This window comes from Cyprinus carpio, chromosome B7, assembly GCF_018340385.1.
Source record: "Cyprinus carpio isolate SPL01 chromosome B7, ASM1834038v1, whole genome shotgun sequence".
Taxonomy (NCBI): Eukaryota; Metazoa; Chordata; class Actinopteri; order Cypriniformes; family Cyprinidae; genus Cyprinus; species Cyprinus carpio.
In genome coordinates, this window is record NC_056603.1 from 23,527,407 (window position 1) to 23,550,210 (window position 22,804).

The following is a 22,804-nucleotide window of genomic DNA, read 5'->3' on the forward strand; positions in this document are numbered from 1 at the left end:
CGATAAAATGTATATATTATGAAAACGCAAAACTCATTCTTTCTTGTCAGAAGTATCTATCTAGTAGAGTATATTACCTATTATCTTTCTCGTTGATCTTTTGATATTTTTTCGTACATGTCGTCGCTGTTATTTGGGATCGTCGCCAAATAAACGCGTCTTTTTGCGTCATCAAAAGGCGACTATGTTCAGCTGTAAACTTCGGGCAGGGAGTCGTAAAGGCATGGGAAAACACTCCAGAAATGTTAAGATTTTTCAGATTTATCTAGATCGCACAGAGTTATATTGAACATGTGCGTTGCTCATGTTCAGCATGTTGTTCTCACGCCATAAAGCAGGCATCAATGATCTACAACCCGCTAAATGTTGAGTATATTAAACCCTATATTTGGGGTTGTAGACATTTAAGACGCTCGTGACATTCAGATGGCTGTTAAACGAGTCTAACTGAATGTAACGTAGCTAGTATGCAGGATTACAGTGTGTTGAGGGAGATCATTTTGTAGCTGCTTTCAGGGCCTTGTGGAGAAAGAAAGGTTTGAGGATTCTTTACTCATATTAATTATTCAACATGCTGATTTGTAGTAATAATCTCTGATGCCGTCCTCGTCTGTGCCCAGATGGTGCTGTCTTTGGTGAACCTGTGCGCTCGGGAGGTGGTGAGCGACCACAGCTCTTCGCAGGATTGGTTGAGTTGTGTGCCGCGGGAGCTCTACCGAGCGTTGCTGGACGCCGCCTTCACCCGCTGCTGTCCTCTGGCTGTCGGTGTGCTCGTCCAGCGGTGGCCCGAGAGAAAACTGACCGTTGGAGGCAGCAGAAAAGCGGGCGAGTGCCCCCCGAACCGCCTCTGCGTTCAGGCTCTGCTGCTGGCTGTGGTCAGGGGACTGACGGACAAGAGGTACGGATGAGTTTACACGACGCTTTTTATTTTAATGACAAAGTGTGCCATAAAAATACTACCTCAGTATGTTATACATAGAAATTAGTTTCGTCGTCATAGCATGTGACATGTCTTCGACCTTTAAAGATGCGGAGCAGCGGATAAATATAGACAGAAATGTCATTGATGCCCTGCTCCTTTCCCCATACCGGCAGTAAACAAGTTAATGAAGCACACATAGATGACAAATAATGTATGAAAATATAGCTGGGAGTGAAGAGTGAAACATGTAATTAAAATATAAAATCATAAAAATAAATAAATACAATTCATACAACTGCAATTTAAATTATTCAGCCCCCAAAGTCTGTAATAATTTACAAATGTTAGCTTTTCTAAAGATTTTATTTTTTATTTTTTATTGCATCTATATCAGTTAAATTTAAAGTGACAATGTCAATATATAAATTAATGTTTATGATTTATGGTATTTTTTTATTTTATTTATTTATTTTGTAATACAGCTGTGTCATAATTATTCTTCAGAAACTATAACAAAACTGAGTTAGCTTGGGCTGTTACACATACATAAATTTAGCCCATGCATGTGCTAAAGTTGAGTAGCAAATATGGCCACAAAAGCTATAGAGAACATTTTGTTTACATTGGAAAGTCTATGGCTACAAGAAGATTTTCAAAACATTAAAAGTTTCCAAAGACAGCTGAGATCCTTAGCGTTGAAGAAAAAGCACAATGTCATCAAGGGGAATACAATGTTTCGATTAGAGCAACTTGACTTGCTAGATGGCCTGTTGAAAAGAATAAAAAACATTTCAGTGCAGAGTACAAGAAGAACAAACATAGTCTTCATGTTGGGATATCATGCCAAATTACCCCTCTTGAACAGGAAAAACCTAAAAGACAGACTTGAATATGGTGAAGTTAATTTTGGATAGACCTGTGGAGGTCCGGAAGAATGTTTTATGGAGTGATGTGACAAAGCTAGAACTTTTTGGACCCATGGATCAGCAGTATGTCTGGTTCCAAAAAGGCGAAGCTTATAAGCAGAGGAACACCACCTTCATGTTCTGGGGTGCTTTGCTTTTGTAGGAAGTGGAAATCTTGACTTCATGAAGGACATCCTTGAAGTATCAGGACATTTTGGCAAAGATTGTACTGCCTTCAGTGCAAAGACTGAAGCTTGAAGATCAATAGACTTTCCTACAGGACAGCAGTCTCAAAAATATACATCCAAATCTACTTACGCTTGGTTCAGAGATCAGTCATAGAATGTTCTTGGGTTCAGTTTCAGATTAAAATCTCATTGAAAATATTTAATGGAATTTCAAGAAAGCAATAACAGCATGAAATCCAAAGATTATCAGTGATCTGGAAGCCTTTTCAAGCAAGGAATGGACTAAACATGTGCCGGTGTTTGGTATCACGATAATGAATATGCACAAAATTGTTATCGGTGGCACTTCAAAATACAGAGAATAATGATTTATTACAAATTATTCATAATTTTGAAGGCTCAGGAAACCTTTGCAGGTGTTTTGAGTTGATTAGCTGACTGGCATGTCACCATATTCTAATTTGTTGAGATAGTGAATTGGCCAAGATCATCACAATTAAAAGAACCAAAGACTTAAACTACTTCAGTCTGTGTGCACTGAATTTATTTAATACACGAGTTTCACAATTTGAGTTGAATAACATTGTAATTTATTGAGATGCACCTGTATATGTGTGTGTATATATATATATATATATATATATATATATATATATATATATATATATATATATATGTATATGTGTATATATACAGTGGGGCAAAAAAGTATTTAGTCAGCCACCGAATGTGCAAGTTCTCCCACTTAAAAAGATGAGAGAGGCCTGTAATTTTCATCATAGGTACACTTCAACTATGAGAGACAAAATGAGAAAAGAAAAACCAGAAAATCCCATTGTAGGATTTTAAATGAATTTATTTGCAAATTATGGTGGAAAATAAGTATTTGGTCAATAACAAAAGTTTCTCAATACTTTGTTATATAACCTTTGTTGGCAATGAGAGAGGTCAAACGTTTTCTGTAAGTCTTCACAAGGTTTTCACACACTGTTGCTGGTACTTTGGCCCATTCCTCCATGCAGATCTCCTCTAGAGCAGTGATGTTTTTGGGCTGTCACTGGGCAACACAGTCTTTCAACTCCCTCCAAAGATTTTCTATGGGGTTGAGATCTGGAGACTGGCTAGGCCACTCCAGGACCTTGAAATGCTTCTTACGAAGCCACTCCTTCGTTGCCTGGGTGGTGTGTTTAGGATCATTGTCATTCTGAAAGACCCAGCCACGTTTCATCTTCAATGCCCTTGCTGATGGAAGGAGGTTTCCACTCAAAATCTCACTATACATGGCACCATTCATTCTTTCCTTTACACGGATCAGTCTTCCTGGTCCCTTTGCAGAAAAACAGCCCCAAAGCATGATGTTTCCACCCTCATGCTTCACAGTAGGTATGGTGTTCTTTGGATGCAACTCAGCATTCTTTCTCCTCCAAACACGACGAGTTGAGTTTTTACCAAAAAGTTCCATTTTGGTTTCATCTGACCATATGACATTCTCCCAATCCTCTTCTGGATCATCCAAATGCTCTCTAGCAAACTTCAGATGGGCCTGGACACGTCTGGCACTGCAGGATTTGAGTCCCTGGCGGCGTAGTGTGTTACTGATGGTAGCCTTTGTTACTTTGGTCCCAGCTTTTGCAGGTCATTCACTAGGTCCCCCTGTGTGGTTCTGGGATTTTTGCTCACCGTTCTTGTGATCATTTTGACCCCACAGGGTGAGATCTTGCGTGGAGCCCCAGATCGAGGGAGATTATCAGTGGTCTTGTATGGCTTCCATTTCCTAATAATTGCTCCTACAGTTGATTTCTTCACACCAAGCTGCTTACCTATTGCAGATTCAGTCTTCCCAGCCTGGTGCAGGTCTACAATTTTGTTTCTGGTGTCCTTTGACAGCTCTTTGGTCTTGGCCATAGTGAAGTTTGGAGTGTGACTGTTTGAGGTTGTGGACAGGTGACTTTTATACTGATAACAAGTTCAAACAGTTGCCATTAATACAGGTAACAAGTAGAGGACAGAGGAGCCTCTTAAATAAGTTGTTACAGGTCTGTGAGAGCCAGAAATCTTGCTTGTTTGTATGTGACCAAATACTTATTTTCCACCATAATTTGCAAATAAATTCTTTAAAAATCCTACAATGGGATATTTTGGATTTTTCTTTTCTCATTTTGTCTCTCATAGTTGAAGTGTACCTATGATGAAAATTACAGGGCTCTCTCATCTTTTTAAGTGGGAGAACTTGCACATCCGGTGGCTGACTAAATACTTTTTTGCCCCACTGTATACTAAATATATATTATACACACACACATAAACACACACACAATGTAGAATGCATTTTAAGGATACTTTTGCCATCAACTGGTTAAAATGCACAACACTGCTGTATGTTGCGTGACAGACGCATGCGCACTCTGATGTAAACAAGCACGGATGAGAGACGCCCTGGATGAAAGCACACTCACTCTCTGACAGCAGATGGCGCTAAACAGCAGAAATGCAGCCGTTACCCCGGAAACCCGTAAACAAAGCAGCAGCTGCTTCTGAAAGGTGTTCAAATGATTTAAATAAGCATTCAGATTTTTGTACTCGCTGTGGTGTCCATCACAGTGCCAAATACTTAAATATTTAGACTTAATAGGCTATTTATATTCAAAGTTTTTTTACATTTTACTCTGGACTACAACATGCCATATTGTTTGAAAGTGTTTTGTTTCTTTATTGTTCGGTCACCCTTTACATTAGGGCTTCATTAGTTTATTAGTTAACATAAACTGCCAATGAATAATTCCAATAAACATTTGTTTATCTTATGTAATTCCAATATTTAATAACACGATTGTTATTGTTATTTGCAATTGTTAAAATCAAAAGTTGCAACTGTGTTATTTAATGAGCTAACATGAACTAAGAGTTGTATTTTTTTTTTTTTTTTTTTTAACAAAGATTAATATCTTCTGTAGCAAATAAGCTATTGCTCATTGTGAATGTTAATGCGTTAACTAATTGGATAATAATAATACCATATATAGTGATGATAAGCATTAGCAATTAATCGCAACATGAAAATTTGATGCTGGCATATCCCTAGAATGGACCAAGATTTCTGTAGAGAGGTAACAGAAACTTCTAAGCACTTTCAGGCGGCGTTTATTTCATTGAATGTAATAAAGAATAAAAGATTCTGCACAAATTTAAATTTGTGTGTATACAGTGTTTCACAGTCATTTTGCTTTCTCTGTATCACTCTGTCTTTTTGTGTTGGTTTATATTGAGTTTTTCACATCTACTTAAGCGTTATTTACAAGCTCTTTTATGTTCCTCTCTTACCAGGTGTTGCCTGCAGATGCTGGATCTCAGTGGACTTCAGTGTGAGAATGGGAGAGTTGAGGACTCGATGGGTGGATGGTCCCTCAGTGTAGCCTTGTGCTCAATGGTGCTACAAGCTCGATCTGCTGCCTCCAGGGCTCACAGGAGACATGGAGAAAGAGAGAGAAAAAGAGGACTGGAAGCAGAACGTGACCAGGGCACCATCAAGCGAGACCGGGGGAAAGTAGGGTGCGGCAATAGTGGTGAAGGGAGTCAGGGAGGACACAGAGTGGAAGAAGTAGAGAAGATGCAGTGCAGAACTAATGAACGGATGTTTCTAGGAGATGAGTCAGTGAAGGGTGTCAGGAGGAGGATGGAGATCCAGAGAAGAAAGACTTTATCTGAGGGGAATTCAAACACCACCAGTAATAACAGTAGTTTATGCGACCAAGGCTGGGATGAGGTAGTTATGGTCCATGTTAGGGCTGACCTTTTTGTCAATTCCCGTTCCTGGGAGCGTGTCCGTGATGCTCTTAGTCAACCAGGCCCACTGCGGCTCCACTGCCGCTACCTCAGCGTGGAGGAACTCTCAGCGCCCTCCATAGCTTCCTTGTTGGGTCTCTTGCCTCAGCGGGGTCTCCTCGGTGTGGACATCCGCTACTCCAGCCTTGGGGTGTCAGGCCTGGCTATGCTGCTTCCACTTTTAGCTCCCTTTCCACAGCTGCACTCTCTGAGGCTGCATTATTGTAACTTGGACTTACAGCGCGCACAGCTTGGCCAACAGGGGGCACTTCAGGACATGTCTAAAGGACTGGGTTCACTGAAGAGACTAAAGAGATTATGCCTGACTGCACTCCGACTGCCAGGACACCTGCGCTTGCTGCTCAGGTACATTCATACACGTGGATTAAATAGCTGTGTTTATCAAGTCCACTCGTACACTCCTGCATACACTTCATTATTTCAGTTAAAACTCTTTTTGGACCAGATCTATTCATTTTTATCTATTAATCTATTTTTTTTTTTTTTTTAAATGCAGTTAATACAAGCAATCATGAATAAACCTCTTCTGTAAGGATTTTAATGTTTTAAATTCCTGAATTCAAGTCACCTTTTTATTTAGTGCTTTATACAACAGAAATAGTTTAAAAACATTTTCAGAGGATTAAACGGGGAGGAAACAGAATCAGAGATGCAAACTTCATCAGATGACAAATCCAAATTCTGCTGTAAAGCAGCTCTAAAAAGACAGTGGTGTCATTATTTAGCTCCAGTCAGTTCAGTGTTTAATCAGTTCCGTTTAATAACTGCGTAAAGTTTATCAATTATTTATCATGAAGTTCAATTCAGTGATAAGCAGCTTAACTGAAGGCAGTAGTTCTGTTGTCCAGCTTGAGTCTTGAGTTTATTGTTGATTAAATCCAGCTCATGTCGATGTTATAAAATTCATCAATTATAAACAAATTTTATTCAGCAGTAAATCAGCTTGATGCGATTTACTTCGATTTGCTGCAATAACATTACTGAATATTAAGTGTTCCAACTAAGCAAGCCAAAAGGCAAATTGTTTTAAAAAAAAAATGTTTTAATTAAATGTATTTAAAATTTTAATTACAATTACAACCCCAATTCCAGAGAAGGTGGGACATTTTGTAAAATGCAATAAAATCAACTAATCAACAATAAACTTTTATTTACTTGACAAAAGTACAAAGAAAAGATTTAGTTTCACTGACCAATGTAAATGTATTTTTTAAAGTGTCACTTCCTTTGCACATATGGCAGTCACCCATGCCATTTGCTCTGCTGCACCCCCATACCATGACAGACGTTTGCTTTTGCTTCTGTTGCTAATGAAAGTCTGGATGGTCCCTTTGGGCTGTGGGACTGAGAACTCAAAATCCATTTTTCCCAGAAACAAGTTGAAATGTGGACTTGTCTGAGTACAGCACACTTTTCTTTTTCTTTTTCTTCACTGTCTTTTTGACTATCTGAGATGAGCTCTGGCCCAGAGAACCTGGCAGCATCGCTGCATAGAATTGATGTATAGATTTCTCCTAGTGTAACAGATATTCAAGTTGCATTTCTTGATGCAGCAGCAGACTGTGGTAAATGACTGTGGTTTTCTGAAGTACTCCTGAGCCCATGTGGCTATATATAACACCACAGCATGATGGTTTCTTATGCAATGCAATCTGAGGGCTCAAAGGTCAAGCACAATTAACTGAGGTATCCTGCCTTGCCCTACATGTACTGTTATTTCTCTGGATTCTCTGAATCTTGTCACAATATTATGTATTGTACTTGGTGATAGACCTAATTTATTTGCAACTTTTCATTGTGAATTGTGAATTTTTTTTTTTTCTCGTGAAATTTGGCACAAAGTGATGAGCCATGATTCAGCTTTGCTTGCAAAGACTGAGATGCTTCTTTTATACCCAAACATGATACGTTGACCTATTACCAATTCACCTGCTTACTGTGAACTGTTTCAAAACGGTTTAACGTGAATATCCTATAACCTTTTCACTTTTATTTTGCCTCTGTCCCAACTTTTTTGGAATGTGTTGCAGCCGTCAAAAACAAAATTTGTTCACATTTACAAAATACATTTATGTTGGTCAGTGAAAACTTTGGAAATCTTTTCTCTGTACTTCTGTCAATTAAATGAAAGTTAAAGAGAATGAACAAATAACAGATTCTTGATTTTATTGCATTTTTACAAAATGTCCCAACTTCTCTGGAATTGGGGTTGTATTTCAAACAGTCAAAAAATGTCAGGGTGATACATTTATTATTACAGTTAAAGAAGCCTCAGTAGAAGAGATTTTTTTTTGGGGGGGGGGCAAAAATGTATGTAGATTAGTATGATCTTATTATTATTTTTAACAATAACAAAAATATTTTAACAAACATTTGTTTTAACAAGTCATGTGTTCCAACCAACAAAATTCATAAGATTTGACCAGCATGAAAAAGAAAAAAACTAATATCATAGAGTGGAGTGCTGGGGGCAAAATATAGATGTATAAACAAATACACATTTATATATTTTTGTTATATGTTTGATATTTTACACTCATTAATTTGACAGCATTCTTGAAAATGTATGAAAGTCTTTCAAAGCCATATGAAAGCAACATTTCTGTGGACCTGGCACGTTTAAAATCTCTCTTTCTTGTTTGCAGCTCTCTTTCCCAGCCTCTGGAGGTGCTAGAGCTCCCATACCTGTGCCTGACCTCCCCTGACCTGGCCTTCCTCTCCTGCAGCCAGCATGCTCCATTCCTGAGAGAACTTGACCTGAGTGAGAACTGGCTTGATGAATCGTCCCTGCCCTCTCTGCGCCGTCTCTTAGCTCAAGCCGAAAGCTCTCTGCGCCAGCTTTCACTTTGTGGTTGCGGCCTCTCAGACACTCTCCTGGGTGCTCTTCTTCCCTCCCTGTCCTGCTGTCGGGCTTTACGTAGCTTAAGACTGGCCTTAAACCCGCTCTCAAGAACGGGACTGCTTTCCTTGACCCATACAGCGGCAGGAATCCCATCTCTTCGTCTGCTGCTCTATCCCAACCCGCTGGAAGAATATGAGCCTGGGCTGCCGGCTCTCCCCTCCAGTGCTCAGCTGCTGGATTGGCCTCTGCTAGAGGAGTCTGAGGGCAGGGACTTGACACTGAGGTTGCTTGATGAGGTTCTGAACTTGAGAGATCGATCCCGGGACCTTCTTGTGACCTCTGACCTTCTAAACTATAGCCCAGACTTGACTGTGGATGAATAGGGGGTGAATGTCCAAGAGCTCAATCTCTTAATGTGTGACAATCAAAACTGTGCTTAAACTAGTACTTTCAGATTATGTTTTAACCACTCATGGGGAATTACTTCTGGTTGCCAAGCTTTTTCAGTAATAGCAAACCTTATTCTAATATTGCATATACACAGAGTCATATAAAAAGTCTTGCTAGTGGCAACCTTAGCATTATATTGTATGCAGCTTCTCACATGAAATGATTTTGACTTTGTTTGCTGTGTTATGTGTAATGTATGGGTTTTATTGTCTTAAATTGTACTGTAATAGGGCAATGTACCAACAGAAGGAACCGAGACACCTCTTAAATTTTTTTTAAACTAAATTTGTGTTGGCTTTTCTATGCTTGTTGAATTTTCTATGCTACCAAAAAAACATTTTTTTTTTTTGTTTTATTTTTGTGTGAACATTTTAAAATGTTCAGGTTCTGTTGTGTGAAACACTTTTCAATCTTATCTGCTTTCTCAAAAGTCTAATTTCTATTGACAGTGTTTAACGTCTCATGAAGGAAATCAAGACCTAAGGGAAAATTTACTGGAAAATGAAAAACTCACCCTCAAGTCATTCCATATAATCTATATGATTTTATGACTTCATAAAAAAACATTCAGAAAGAATTTCCATTTCTAGTTGAACTGTCCTTTGATGACTATGATGTTCAATTAATGTTCACAGACACAGAATTTAACTGGGTTCCCATTGTTTTTACATTGCAGTTTTCTGACATAATTATTTGTTCTGGAAAATATTTTAATATTTAATAATTTAATTTGATTTAAAACTTTAATATTTTGTACAAATTTGTATTATTTTGTCACTGTCAGTGGTTGCGCAGTGTAAAACATTGTCAGAAGGCTATCTTGAATGATGTTGTTGTATTATTGTCTTGGTACATTTAATTTACTGTCGTTTTTTATTATACTTTGACAAAATATCTTAAGTATTAATATACTGCAAATCGAATCTCTTGATTCAATTCAATTCCAAAAATTTTCTTGAATATTTTTAATACTTTTCTTTTCTCTCTGTATTAACTATTCTTCTGTGCAGTGGAGTTGTGAATTTTCACTGCCCTCACAATTTGATTTGATTACAGTTCAGAGGGTAACAACTTGATTACAAAATGACCCCCGATGCATCACATCCTCCATAAAATAACCAAAAAAAAGGGAATAAATAATCGCAATTAATTAATCTATTTATTTATTTATCAATCTGTCTGTCAGGTAGAGGGAGAGGATTAGGTTAGTATATCATGCTATCATTTGACCCCTTCATCCATCCTAAGGCCAAAATACCAATACCAATGGCATTACCAATACCTATACAGGTCACCGGGCTGCACAGAACGGCTTTCCAAGGCTTGCTCTGCATGGGGTCAGCCTTTGTTTCATTACTGCTCCTCACAACACAACTTCCCCAGCACTCAAGAAGGTGTCATGTAAAGCAAATTGCTTTTCAAAGCACTAGCATTCACTCTATATCCTTTCACAATAAAACAAGCCATACGTCCCAAACATTCAACTGTCAAATATGTACTAAAAGACTTCAAGATGATAAAGTTAGTTTGATCATAACACTTTTAGATTTGTGTCATTTGATGCATCATAGAGACAATCTATCACTGCTTCAATGCAATGCTTTTGGAAATAACTATCTGTAATATTGTACATAGGAGCGTTCCAGGAAGAAGTATCTTTGTGGTGAGGGGCGTTTGAAGTTCTGAAAATCCAGGGAGAAGGGGAATGGAGAAAGTGTGACATGAGCCATTGGTAGAGAGAGGAACCGTGGGAAATCCATCAACATGGGTCGATATGGCAATGGTGGCAGAAGGCGTCCTGTTGGTTTATAATAAAGATGACTGAATAAAACAAAACCTTGGATACAATACAGTATACTAAATTACAGTATAGCACAGACATCAAAACTGCAGAGTGAAAGAATCATTTCCATATTCCTTTGAGGCTGCTTTTCTGCACAAGTTAGATTTCCACTTGAACTGAACATTAGAAACGAACTCAACATCTTTTAGTGCCACAGGGATAACAGATTGAAAGCTGTGTTCAACAAATGAATGCTGAAATATATACTAACCTTGAGGCTCCCGTATCCTAGACATGCTGTACGTCTCTCCCAGGCGCTGAATTGCCTTCAGTCTAAACAAAAACAGAGGTACATTTCTGATCATCTTAAACACAGACAACACTTATTTTAAAGAGCATTCTTTGGTTATGCAAACTATTTAAACACAGATGCATTCAGTATTTTATATAAGGATCTTTTTGGGGCTGAGTAGGACCAATTTTGTTCATTTTCTTTAAACATTTGTTCATCTTATTTCTAAATAGACTAGAGGGAAAAAAACTTTGGATTTGAATGTAAGGTTCTTGAGATGAACTTGTGATACATTTTAAATACGCTCACTAAAAATATACAACAGACAAAACCAAATGATAGTGTTAGTCCCTGTATTAGTATGGCAAACCTAGACAAGTCTGAATTCACGATGACAGCATCTTTCCTGCCCTCTGGTGGAGGTCGAGTCTGTTTGCCTTTTTGCACAGAGCAGAAATATTTGAGCACCTCCACAGGTGTGAACACACTCTGTATTCCTTCACTGCGTAGGAACAGTGACCCACCGTGCACCTGTGAAGCACAGTACAAATACAATTAAATAAAAAACTTTTGTTCTCCTCAAAAATGTCTCTACCAATCTGATTTCTGCTCCAAACCTTGTACATTCTGGTCCAGGTAAGCAGCCAGTGGCTGGCCATGTCTCGAAGACTGCGGTGCTGGTTAGGCTTATGCTTTGTCAGGGAGTTCCAGGACTCTAATTCTGGATATAACCACAGCTCAGCTTCCTCCACACCCAACCTTTGCAGCACACACAGTACTAAAGCCCTGCCAGAGATATAACAATAGAATGGTTAATTCCTGCATATATATGGCAATTGGATGTCACTCTGTTTTAAAAAAATAATAATAAAAAATGGTGGAGACAGTTTGTTAAAGGGGTCATCGGATGCAAATTTCACTTTACATGTTGTTTGAACATAAATGAACATAAATGTACTCTATAATGATAAAAATACACCCAGTGTTTTTTTTTTTTAATCCGTATTTTAAAATCCCCTTTCTCAAATCAGGCTGTTCTGAGATTCCTGATGTAGTTCTGTGCAGGCCACTCCCATGATAGTTGATTAACAAGGCCGTCTTAACTTAGACCCGCCCTGAGAGAGCTGTCCACCATTGTGTCGACTACAGTGCAGGGGAAGACAAGATTGTCTCCAATTAAGCGATTGAGGTGTTTTGTTGTTGGATTTAATAATGAACATTGCAGTCGTCATTTACTCCCAACATCTGAGCAGCTGAAGACGCATAGGATTAACATTACTTTTGTTTTTAAAAGGAATGTGCCGATCCCCGATCTGCCTAAATGCATTTAAGTTCACGCGAATCATTCGTGATCCAGCATCATCTACACAAGTGAGTTTTACAGAGATTTTTTTATGAATGAACAGAGGGGTTTTTTTATGAATCTTTGCAAATTGCCTTTCTTAATATGTGCTAGTTAGCACTTTTGGTGGCTGTAGTTTACAGTTTGCTCGTCACCCCACTGAAGAGAGGGGTGGGGTGAGCGGAGCTCATTAGCATTTAAAGCAACATGGACTAAAACGGCTTGCTCAAAACAGAGTTGATTTTGACAGGGTAAAAAGGGTGTATTTTACACTACCATTGACAAATCTTAACCAAAACTTTTCATTAAGACCCTAAAGAATCATATCAACTTGTGGAAAATGGGCATCCGATGACCTCTTTAACACTCAAAAAACAAACAAGAAAGCAACTTTTCAATAACTGGGGATGTTCTGCAGTTGCTACTAAAGTAGGCCATTTGTATTGTGTTAAACATGCAATATTCCTTACTTAAGATCAGCTTCTTTATTTGCCAGCATAGCGAGTAGCTCCACAATGGTGTCAAAACTATCAGGACTCAGATACACCAGCATATTCAGCAGCTCACCGACAAAATGCTGTTCCTCCCTTGACTGCAAAAAACATATTCACATACTCATACCTGTTTTTATAATGAATAGACTCATCTGTAGTGCTGACAGAGAATTCATACATCTTATATGCTCTGTATTCATACATGAAATTAAACCCAAACTTTAGAGAAGTTTCTACCAAAATGTATTTTCAGCTATGCCTTATGGATTTATTCTAATATATCAAAATTTCATTTACCATGTTTTTGTGAATGTAGTTTTCCAGGCAAACCAGCAGTCCTGTGCTGAGAGATTCTTTGTCTAACACCTCCTGCTGTATTAGCATACGTAATGCATTCAGGATGCTATTCTTCTGAGCCATGCTGCAAGTCATCACAAAGTTCAACAGATGCTTGCAGAATTCCTTGGGGCATAAAGAACTCGAAATACACTGCAAACACATGCAAGGATAAATGAGAATGATGCATAAATTAGAAGGAGACTGAGATTGAGATTTTATAAAGAGTATGTCTGAACGGAAGAGTCCTTTTGATAGGCTCATTGGTTTGTATTCAACTTACACTCAGATCAGGAAACATCTTTTGAAACCACTGTTCATCCAAAAACTGCAGGAGGAACTCTGGGAGATGTGAGATGGGAGAGGGTAGGGCAGAAGAGGGTGAGGGAGGGACAGAGGTGAGTAAAGTTGGGGCAGGCTCGGAAGGTGGAGTCAGAGGAGGTGTAGGACTCTTTATTGGTGGAAGGGCCTTTTGTGGCTGTAAACATAAGAGAGCAAATTAAAAAGAGTACAAGATGAAGTGGTTATGTAATAGCATTCCATTCTTTTCTTAAAATGCAAGTGATGTATTCTGTAAGGCAAGAGTACAATCATTCCCTGCTTTAATGAGAAATTTGATGTATAAATGTATTTATCGGTTGAACGATTCACATAATAATATTATTATGCTGTTGTCAAATCCTAGGCTTACTGAAGTGCGATAACAGTCCTCTATGAGGAAGTATTGATATAACTGTCTTTTTTAATTTGTATTGTTTTGGTTTGTACTGTGTCTTTCTTGTTAATTAACACTGAGTCTGGAAATAAAGAATTTGAATTAATTGATTTATAGCCTGCAAAATTCCACTTCTGTAACCACACCTTTACGCAACTCAATCCCTACACGATTTATGTCATTTTACTCAAATACATGTGACTAGAATAAACAAACACAAAAAAAACCAACAGGGTATATGAGTGTTTCTGCCACTGGTGAAGGTGGAAGAGGGCTCTTCTGTGTTGAGGGAGTCTTTATGATGGGTGTGAGATGCATGTGAGCCTTTTCTCTCTTCTTCTTCTCCTCCTCTTCATTATACAAGCGTTGCACTTCATCTAGTTCGCTCTGCTCATGACAATTGAAAAAAAAAAACAAAAAAACATTCCACTATTTATTCAGTTATTTCTCCCCTCTGCATACACTGCATTCATACAAAACCAGAATTTTATGTTGTTCAAAACCTGATAGATATTTTTAAGGAACTTAAAGGGATATTTCCCTGAAAAATGAAAATTCTGTCATTAATTATTCACCCTCATGTTGTTCCAAACCCATAAGAACTTCGTTCATCTTCGGAACACAAATGAAGATATTTTTGATGAAATCTGAGAGCTTTCTGACCCACCATAGACATCAAGGGTCCTACCATGCTTAAGGCCCAGAAATGTAGACACTAAAATGGTCCATGTGACATTAGTGGTTCAACCGTAATTTTACAAAGCTAAGAGAATCTTTTTTATTATTATTATTTTTGTGCACGAAGAAAAAACAACAATAACTTTATTCAACGATTTCTTCTCTTTTGGGACAGTCATCCTCCATTATTGACGAAAGAAGAAATCATGAATAAATTCATTATTTTAGTTTTCTTTGCGCACAAAAAGTATTCTCGTATCTTTGTAAAATCACTGTTTAACCCCTGATGTCCTTAATACCTTTCTGTGCCTTAATCGTGGTAGGAACCTTGATGTCTGTGCAGGGTCAGAAAGCTCTCATATTTCATCAAAAATATCTTCATTTGTGTTCTGAAGATGAACGAAGGTCTTATGGGTTTCGAACGACATGAGGGCCAGTAATTATTTACAGAATTTTAATTTTCGGGTGAACTATCCCTTTAAGGACTATGCATATCATATATTTATTTTTTCCATGGAAAAAAAACTATATTGTGTGACAAGGCAGCACTTTGATGTCATATAACGATCTATCTGCGCAGCGCAAACAGCAAAAACCTAGTTATTTTAGGCAATTTAGAAAACCTGAGAAATACAAAGAAAAATACTATATATTTTTAAGGAAAGAATGTCTCTATTGGGTAATACATGTACAGCAGACTAGGAATGGATATACTGTGTATGTAAAATGATCATTTTGTAATAAAACAACTCATATGTATTTAATCCACACTCTCTCACCTGTGTTTTAGGAGAATGTAGTCTAGTGGATAAGCCGTCGGTGAAGGAGGGAGGGCTCAGAGGAGGAAGCTCAGGAAGTTTAGGTGGAAAAAGTGTAGCATACACATCAAACATATCTTCTGGAATCTAGAAGAATGATGGGAAATCTTGATATTTACACAAACTCATTTCTTTGGAAAATATTGTCTGAAAAGACAGAAAACGTGGAGACTGTTGATAAACATACCCTTATATCATGGCGTTGCCTGTAAATTAGACCCAGGTAATTATTGAAAGCCTCTCGTTTGGATTGAATGTTGGCTGCTTTTCTCCTTCTGCACTCAACCTCTCCTTTTTGCAACGATTCCAGATCTTTATGTAATGCCATAATTGCCCCAAAGTCCTTTAAGACAAACATATGGAGGAGCTCTGACACACACACATACACATACACACTTACAGTACATATATTTGATACTTACTGGACCTTTTATCCTATCCTGCCTTTCAGGACCATCCTTTTTATGGCAACTCTCTGTCCTAGAGTTCAAAGCAAAAGGTAAGGATATGGATGTGTATGAATTTATGTTATTTGAGTAGAAATTTACCTGCATTCATGGCTCATGATTGGAATCCAGGATTTGGGTAATTCAGAGTCTGGATACCATTTCTAAGTGGGTGAGTAAAGTAAATACATTAAAAATGAATGATTAATTTTGTGTGAACAGACTATACAGACTATACTATATATTGTGTTGACCTCCGTTGTTCTAGAGTAAACTTTAATGGAGTAAACCTACAGTAAAGTACTTTTATTTTGCCATTACTCTGAACTGTTTTTAACATCAGTGTTGGTAAAGACATCAAGAGTCTGATAACTCTACAAATAGTTTGATTAAAAGTGCTTTTAAAATAAGCCGAATGCCATCTGATAACATTTTAAGCTGTACTTGTGTCCTGCAGTCTAGAGGCAGTAGTTGTGTTCGGGGGATTCTATAGAGGTCTCCTGTGATGCCCAATAGCAGGTCTCCACTCTCACAGTACGCCAAACACTCCGGCTCTGCATTCAGCTCAAGAGTTCTAAAACAAACAACACAAAATAGGAGTCAAAAACTGGTATGCAATGATAATCAAAGTTTTTGTTTTGTAGAATATACACAACTACGAACAAAAAGTAGCACTTAGGTCCTTACCTAAGAAGGTGGTTTTCCATATCCCAGATCCGTACAGTCCCATCCAGACTGCTTGAAGCAAACATGCTCAGTTGATGACAAGCACAGAGGCCTGGGGAAACACAAACAGACTGTCCCAGTCTCAGGAGGGTCAGGGTGTGATATACTTTTAGCTCATGAAACCTGTCAATGTCATATTTTAACCCAATATATATATATATAAAAATCTGTATTTTTTTACCTGATAAATTTTGGTTAATTAATTAATTTTTATTAAAATCAGCACAAATTAAAATCTGTATACACTTTTTGGGAAACTGGCATATTGAGTTTGTTTGATTGCTTTTGTTTATGTGAAAGTATATTATGAGCTATTTTGTAATGTTTTATATATATATAATAAAGTAGAGTTTACTGTCTTTAACCTGTGATTTTGTTGTGATGCTTTTCATTGGGTTGCTGGTCAGATTTGCTTTGGCTCTCTAAGCTATATTGCACCAGGCTAAAAGTATCGTTCTCAGGATCTTGTAAGGCGAGGGTGAGTTGGGTTCCCATCAGTGCCATCAAAACCGGAGGCAGATCACACAACACGCTAAAATGGAGAGTCAAACACCGCTGAGCACATGGGAACACACGCCAAACCAGCAAAGTTTTATCTTCACCTGCAATAAAAAGCCATCGAGATTATCATCACCAGATACAGTAGTCTGTTTGAATGCAGTGTGATGAGAGTGTGTGTGAAGTGTGTGCGCACCTGCAGTCAGCAGGTAGTCACTGTTGGGGTATGCCTGCATGCTGCTGATGTTTTGGTTGTTGTGAGCAGAAGTTCTGAACTGGATTTTGCCTGAATGCATATTAAGCACAGACACACAACCACCACAATGGCCCAGTATAACCAGAAACCTGTGAGGGACACACAAGCTTAGGATGCATCTTACTTTACTTAAAATAAAAAAATAAGAAATAATAAATGTAGAGAAAAAGAACTTCTGCCGCAAATACTAACCTGTTTTTTGCATCATGTAGAAGTTTTATCTTCTTTGGCTTTTGTGATCTCTGCATCTGTAAGGATCTCCATTCTTCCTGTCCAATTTGTATATCTTTAACATCATTATATAAGACCATGCAGCAAACTATGCCTATATTTGCTTGCATCTGCCCACTTGACCAATCCCAATGCTCTATCCCATGCCACTCATCCAGTATTGTTACTGGACTAGTCAATGTACTAGCAATAGTTACCACTCCATCCTCAGTGAGGACCAGTAAGATCTCTTTAGGTACACAGTAATCAGCACACCTTACTCTTCCATTGGCTTGGAATCTAGTGAGCACTTCACCCGTTTCTGCCGCAACAACTGTGACATCGCTGTTTCCATGGATACAAACTACACAGGCACGAAAGGAAGGGGGGGTTGGTGGGGTCAAGATTTGGTGGACAGGACCCCTCAGGAACCCATCCAGTCTGCAGTGTAGATTGTAGAGGCAGTTGAAGGTCCAGAAGTCCACACTGTTGGTGGAGTATGAGAAGAAGGTGCCAGCACTATCTGGGCCTCCCATGACTAGAGGAGGTGGGCACCCATTAGGAATGGATATAATCTGGACCTGGTCTCCAACTTCTGGTCTCCAGCATCTCAAAGTACCATCAAGAGAAGATGACAACAACAGGCCAGAGACAGGACACAGAACTAGAGAAGTGACAAGAGCTGGAGAAAGGACACAGAAACCCACACTCAGGATGGTAGTAGACTCTATTGTCAGTGAAATACTGTTGTGAACTGACAAAGGTCTTAAGTGCTGCTGGTTTACATTGTTGATACTTAATATAATTTCAACAATGCAGTTGCAAATACTGTCACTCATCACTCATACTTTGAAACTTTATTAAAAGTGAAGTTAATTTTCTGACCAGTATGTCCCACAAAGGCCATTTGAAGTTCCCAGTCTGGTCCCCAAACTCGGATTGTCATATCTGATGCAGTAACTACAATATCCCTAAGTGGACAGTAGACCATCCCTGTGATTTCCCTAAAAAAAAGAGATTGATTTAATAGAACAAACGTAAAGATTTTACATAAACATCTATTTCAATTAACCCATTTAATCACAATTTTTTCCCAGCTAACTGAGTGCATTTTTCAGGCAATATAGTGCAGCAGGGATGACATATCTGAGTAAATTATATGAGTAATCTATTTTGGTTTTTGGTTAAATGCCTAAAATAAGGTCTGTGTTTGATGCAAGCTCAAGATATTTTCACATTATTTTCTAAGACATAACATACATCAATAAGACCCCTTTGTGATTTTTAAGGCTTTTACTTGTCTTGAAAAAGGCGATTGCTATCAAATGACTAAATGGGATTACAGAGGTTGTCAGAGACATTAAACATCATCTCACCCAACAGGTAAACTCATCTACTCACTATTCTGCTTTTACAGCCCTAGTGTGTTACAGTCAGTGTCTACACTCTTACAAAACTATTCTAACTTAAACTTTTAGGAAAAACAATTGAATTGAATTGAATTGTTGAAACTTAAAGGCTTAACGGTGATGACGTTGAAATCATGCGACCATGGCGCTGTGCATTTAAAGCCTACAGTTTACATTTCACTTCTGGTTAATTGTATTTAGGCTTCAAGATTCATAAAAGTTTCCTGGTCACGGAGCTTATTTTCTGCAATAAATCAAAAGCCAGTAGAAAAATCCTTTTGGGTTTTTGTTAAGGGAACCAGGGTGATGCTACCTTTCAGTTTGGCCTACAAAAAAAAATACAATATCACTGCAGGGAAAAATGGAATGGTCCAAGAATAAATGCATGCATATTTGGATGCAGTCTGCACTTTCATTAATTGCTAAACATTTAATAATAAACATTACTAGTTGGATTATTAATGTTTTCAACAAGAAAGAGAGAGGAAAGAGTAGAAAAAAATGTTGGGTTTGATATTTATTCCATAGCTTAGCATAAACTCAATCCTTGTAGCTGCAAATGGCTGAATTAATACAAAACATTAAAAACAAACCTTAAATGGAGGTTCTTCTTGTGCTCCATAATGCATCCCTCTGTAAGGTCCACCACAACCACAGCGCCTCCATATGCAGCCAGTGCTCTGAGGCCCTGCTCAGTCCTGCTAGTCATCAGTGCTAGATGTGTGAAAACAACTTGTCTCCCCAAACCCTCCACCACACGTTTGCGACACACCAAGTGTGTGAGGCACCACACACATACATTTCCCTTTCCAGCTGTGACAAGCTCGTTAGAGTGCTCCAAAATCTGTGAAACAGACAGATGAAAACATGTCACTTTAATTCACTTTCAGTACAAGTTCCAGTGATCACTGATGCATCAAACTGTGTCCCCATGTCTTCACCAGTGGTTCTCAACCTTTTTGACTCCAATGCCCCCACACACAACAATAATGTCAACAACAATTTAGAAGTGTTCAAAATTACAATAATTTAGAAATACATAACTAAAATCATTATAATTTCAATCATCAAATTGTACAATTACAGAAGTTTGGGGATGAATTAAATTTAAATCTTATTATTATTATTTTTTTTAAACTTAACATCTTAATTGATTTTATTTTAAAGTTTTTGTCTTAAATTTAAAACATTTTAAATTCATAGTCTAGCCAGAAAGAACATTTTGTCATAATTGTTCATCATGTTGTTCCAGACCTACAGTATAAGGCCTATGACTTTTCTTCTGGGGAACATACAAGAAGATAATTTTGTATGATCAAAAAATACTATGGAATCAGATGGAAGCAGATGTATTTTCATTTTAGTCATACTGTTCCCTAAGGGGCCCATCCCCCTGGTTGAGAACCACATATACTGTAGCCTATACACTGTCAAAATTTCATTTAACTAAAAAAAAAAAAAAAATCAACTATGGTTGAAAAGTTTTCATTAAAGCCACACCTTGCACACCCGCACATCCATGGGCTCCACAGCATGAACCAGAGGATTCAGTCCTGCATCTAGTACAGTGAGAACGGCCCCAGGTCCCCAGCCAACCAGTCTGCCTGGCAGATGTGTGGAGGTGAGGCCGGCATAACGGATGGTGAGGGACTGACAAACAGACGAATCTCGTAGACGGCCATCGGGATAGTAGAACTGCACATGACTGCTACTGTGAAGACTAGCGAAGCCTGCGGCACCCTCACCACAGGTCATGTGACTAACAGTCTCTTCACAGGAGAGGTGGAGGACATGACAAAGGCCATGGGTGAGAATGCTGGGGCTAACATTCCAATAATTCATCTGAACAGAGGCAGAATGTTCAACAGAGTGAAAGTAAAAGGTGATGGAGAAGGTCCAAGGAATGGGAGAAGGGGGGAAGGAAAAGAAAGAAATTAATGGCCTGTGATTTCAGGCTCTGTTAAGGCATTATAGTAACTTACTTAAGCATCATTATGAAGCATAAGATATACACATAATCAGTGTTGGGGGTAACGCATTACAAGTAACATGAGTTACGTAATCAGATTACTTTTTTCAAGTAACTAGTTTTTTATTTTCAAAAAAGTAACGCCAGTTACTTTGTTTTCCCATTTATTGACTGACAAGTTTCCTGTCCGCAATCCGCATATTGGGCGAAATCGGAAGTACAGAGGCGTTGTGTGTGCTGTGTGAACATGATGTACAGTTCTAGACTAAATGTGAATGTGCATTAATTCATCCCACTCACAAAAACAATAAATAAATAAAAAACAGATTTAGTATTCGTCAAAAAGAATTAAAAAAGTGAAATGCAAACTCAGAATATGACGCAAACCTACAATGATTATTTGTTATTATATAATAATTATAATAATTATCTAATCCCATTTTATAAACTAATGTCTTTGCTGCTGACCTTTAATGATCCAGTTCAACCATACTAATAAGCAAAAATTACTTTAGATAAACTAACAATTGTGCTTCATTGTTTTTTTTGTTTTTTTTATTATTGCTGAAGAGTTCCTTGAACCTTCTTCTTCTGTGTTCTGTACAGACGTGAATTTAATTTTCCTTCAGCCTGAGGTTTATTCATTACACTTTTTGGTGTGAAAGGGCTTTTATATTTGCTATAAATATAACTTTTTATTTTAAAAACAATCAAGCCCTGCTCATATTTAAAAAGTAACGCAAAAGTAACATTACTTTCCATAAAACTTAATTAGTTACTTTTTTAGGGAGTAAGGCAATATTGTAATGCATTAATTCTAAAAGTAACTTTCCCCAACACTACACATAATATAATAAAGTATACTATATTAATGCATATGCGTGACAAAATACATTTTTCATGTGACAGTCAAGTAATTTGAGCTAAAGCATACTAGACATTCCCTTACTTCATCGATGCTCTCCGTCCAGGTTTGACCGCTTTTTTCTCCATTTGTTTGTTCAGGTGAGGAACTTTTTAGAGCCTCAACCTGTGAGGTCTCCATTTCTTCTTTAACCATCTTTAATTCACCATGTCCCCTCACGGATTGGAAAGTCTCCTCTGATTAATTTGTTGTTGCGGGATCAAATTATTTTTTCTTCTTTGACTTGTATGTAGCGCTGGTTTATGGAGCTCATCATGCTATGTTTTGTATGTTCGTGGCAGTTATCTCATTTGTAACTTGTGACTGTTTGTTATTAAAAATCTATTCAGCTTGCCGCTGAAGGTCGTTAACAGAGAGTCGTCTGAATAGAGCCGTTGGGCAACAGTTACCAACAGTTACCATGGAGAAACCGACAGACAACATTCACCTCGTACTGGTCCTCATACAGAACAAGCAGTTTTTCCTTTCTCTTATTAATATTAAACGTTGTCATGCAAAAAAGATTTTAAAGGATTTCATGATAAAACTTATGCATGTACTTAAAAAATATAATATTTATCTCTATTGATATGTTTTATATGTTGTGACATACGTCTTTACTATGCTGTTTCATTTTAGTAGCCTACTAAGTTCTATTTTACTTAATTATGTAAACAAAAATAGCGCTGGTTTAATCGCCATGGTAACGACTACAAATAATAATATTTTACAGAAGAGAATAATATAGTTGACCTCAAGAGACAGACCATTATGCCTC

General features: G+C 37.8%; 2 protein-coding genes across 2 annotated transcripts; one reads left to right on the forward strand and one right to left on the reverse strand.

The window, feature by feature from the left end:
• The first annotated feature begins 155 nt into the window (after nucleotides 1–155).
• Nucleotides 156–10,068, forward strand: LOC109072307 (leucine-rich repeat-containing protein 14-like). Its single transcript, XM_042728033.1, has 4 exons — nucleotides 156–536; nucleotides 621–898; nucleotides 5,340–6,203; nucleotides 8,504–10,068. The coding sequence occupies exons 2-4, from the start codon at nucleotides 621–623 to the stop codon at nucleotides 9,081–9,083; spliced, it is 1,722 nt and encodes a 573-aa protein (XP_042583967.1). The 5' UTR covers nucleotides 156–536; the 3' UTR covers nucleotides 9,084–10,068.
• Nucleotides 10,069–10,149: 81 nt separating this feature from the next.
• On the reverse strand, nucleotides 10,150–22,454 carry wdr97 (WD repeat domain 97). Its single transcript, XM_042728032.1, has 21 exons — nucleotides 22,072–22,454; nucleotides 20,654–20,995; nucleotides 19,747–19,997; nucleotides 18,630–18,748; nucleotides 17,727–18,426; nucleotides 17,475–17,623; nucleotides 17,146–17,382; nucleotides 16,742–16,832; nucleotides 16,499–16,628; nucleotides 16,157–16,218; nucleotides 16,031–16,088; nucleotides 15,796–15,951; nucleotides 15,570–15,695; nucleotides 14,344–14,499; nucleotides 13,681–13,875; nucleotides 13,359–13,550; nucleotides 13,038–13,159; nucleotides 11,843–12,011; nucleotides 11,596–11,756; nucleotides 11,205–11,266; nucleotides 10,150–10,948 (listed from the first exon to the last, which is right to left on the reverse strand). The coding sequence occupies exons 1-21, from the start codon at nucleotides 22,180–22,182 to the stop codon at nucleotides 10,764–10,766; spliced, it is 3,774 nt and encodes a 1,257-aa protein (XP_042583966.1). The 5' UTR covers nucleotides 22,183–22,454; the 3' UTR covers nucleotides 10,150–10,763.
• Between the last annotated feature and the right edge of the window lie 350 nt (nucleotides 22,455–22,804).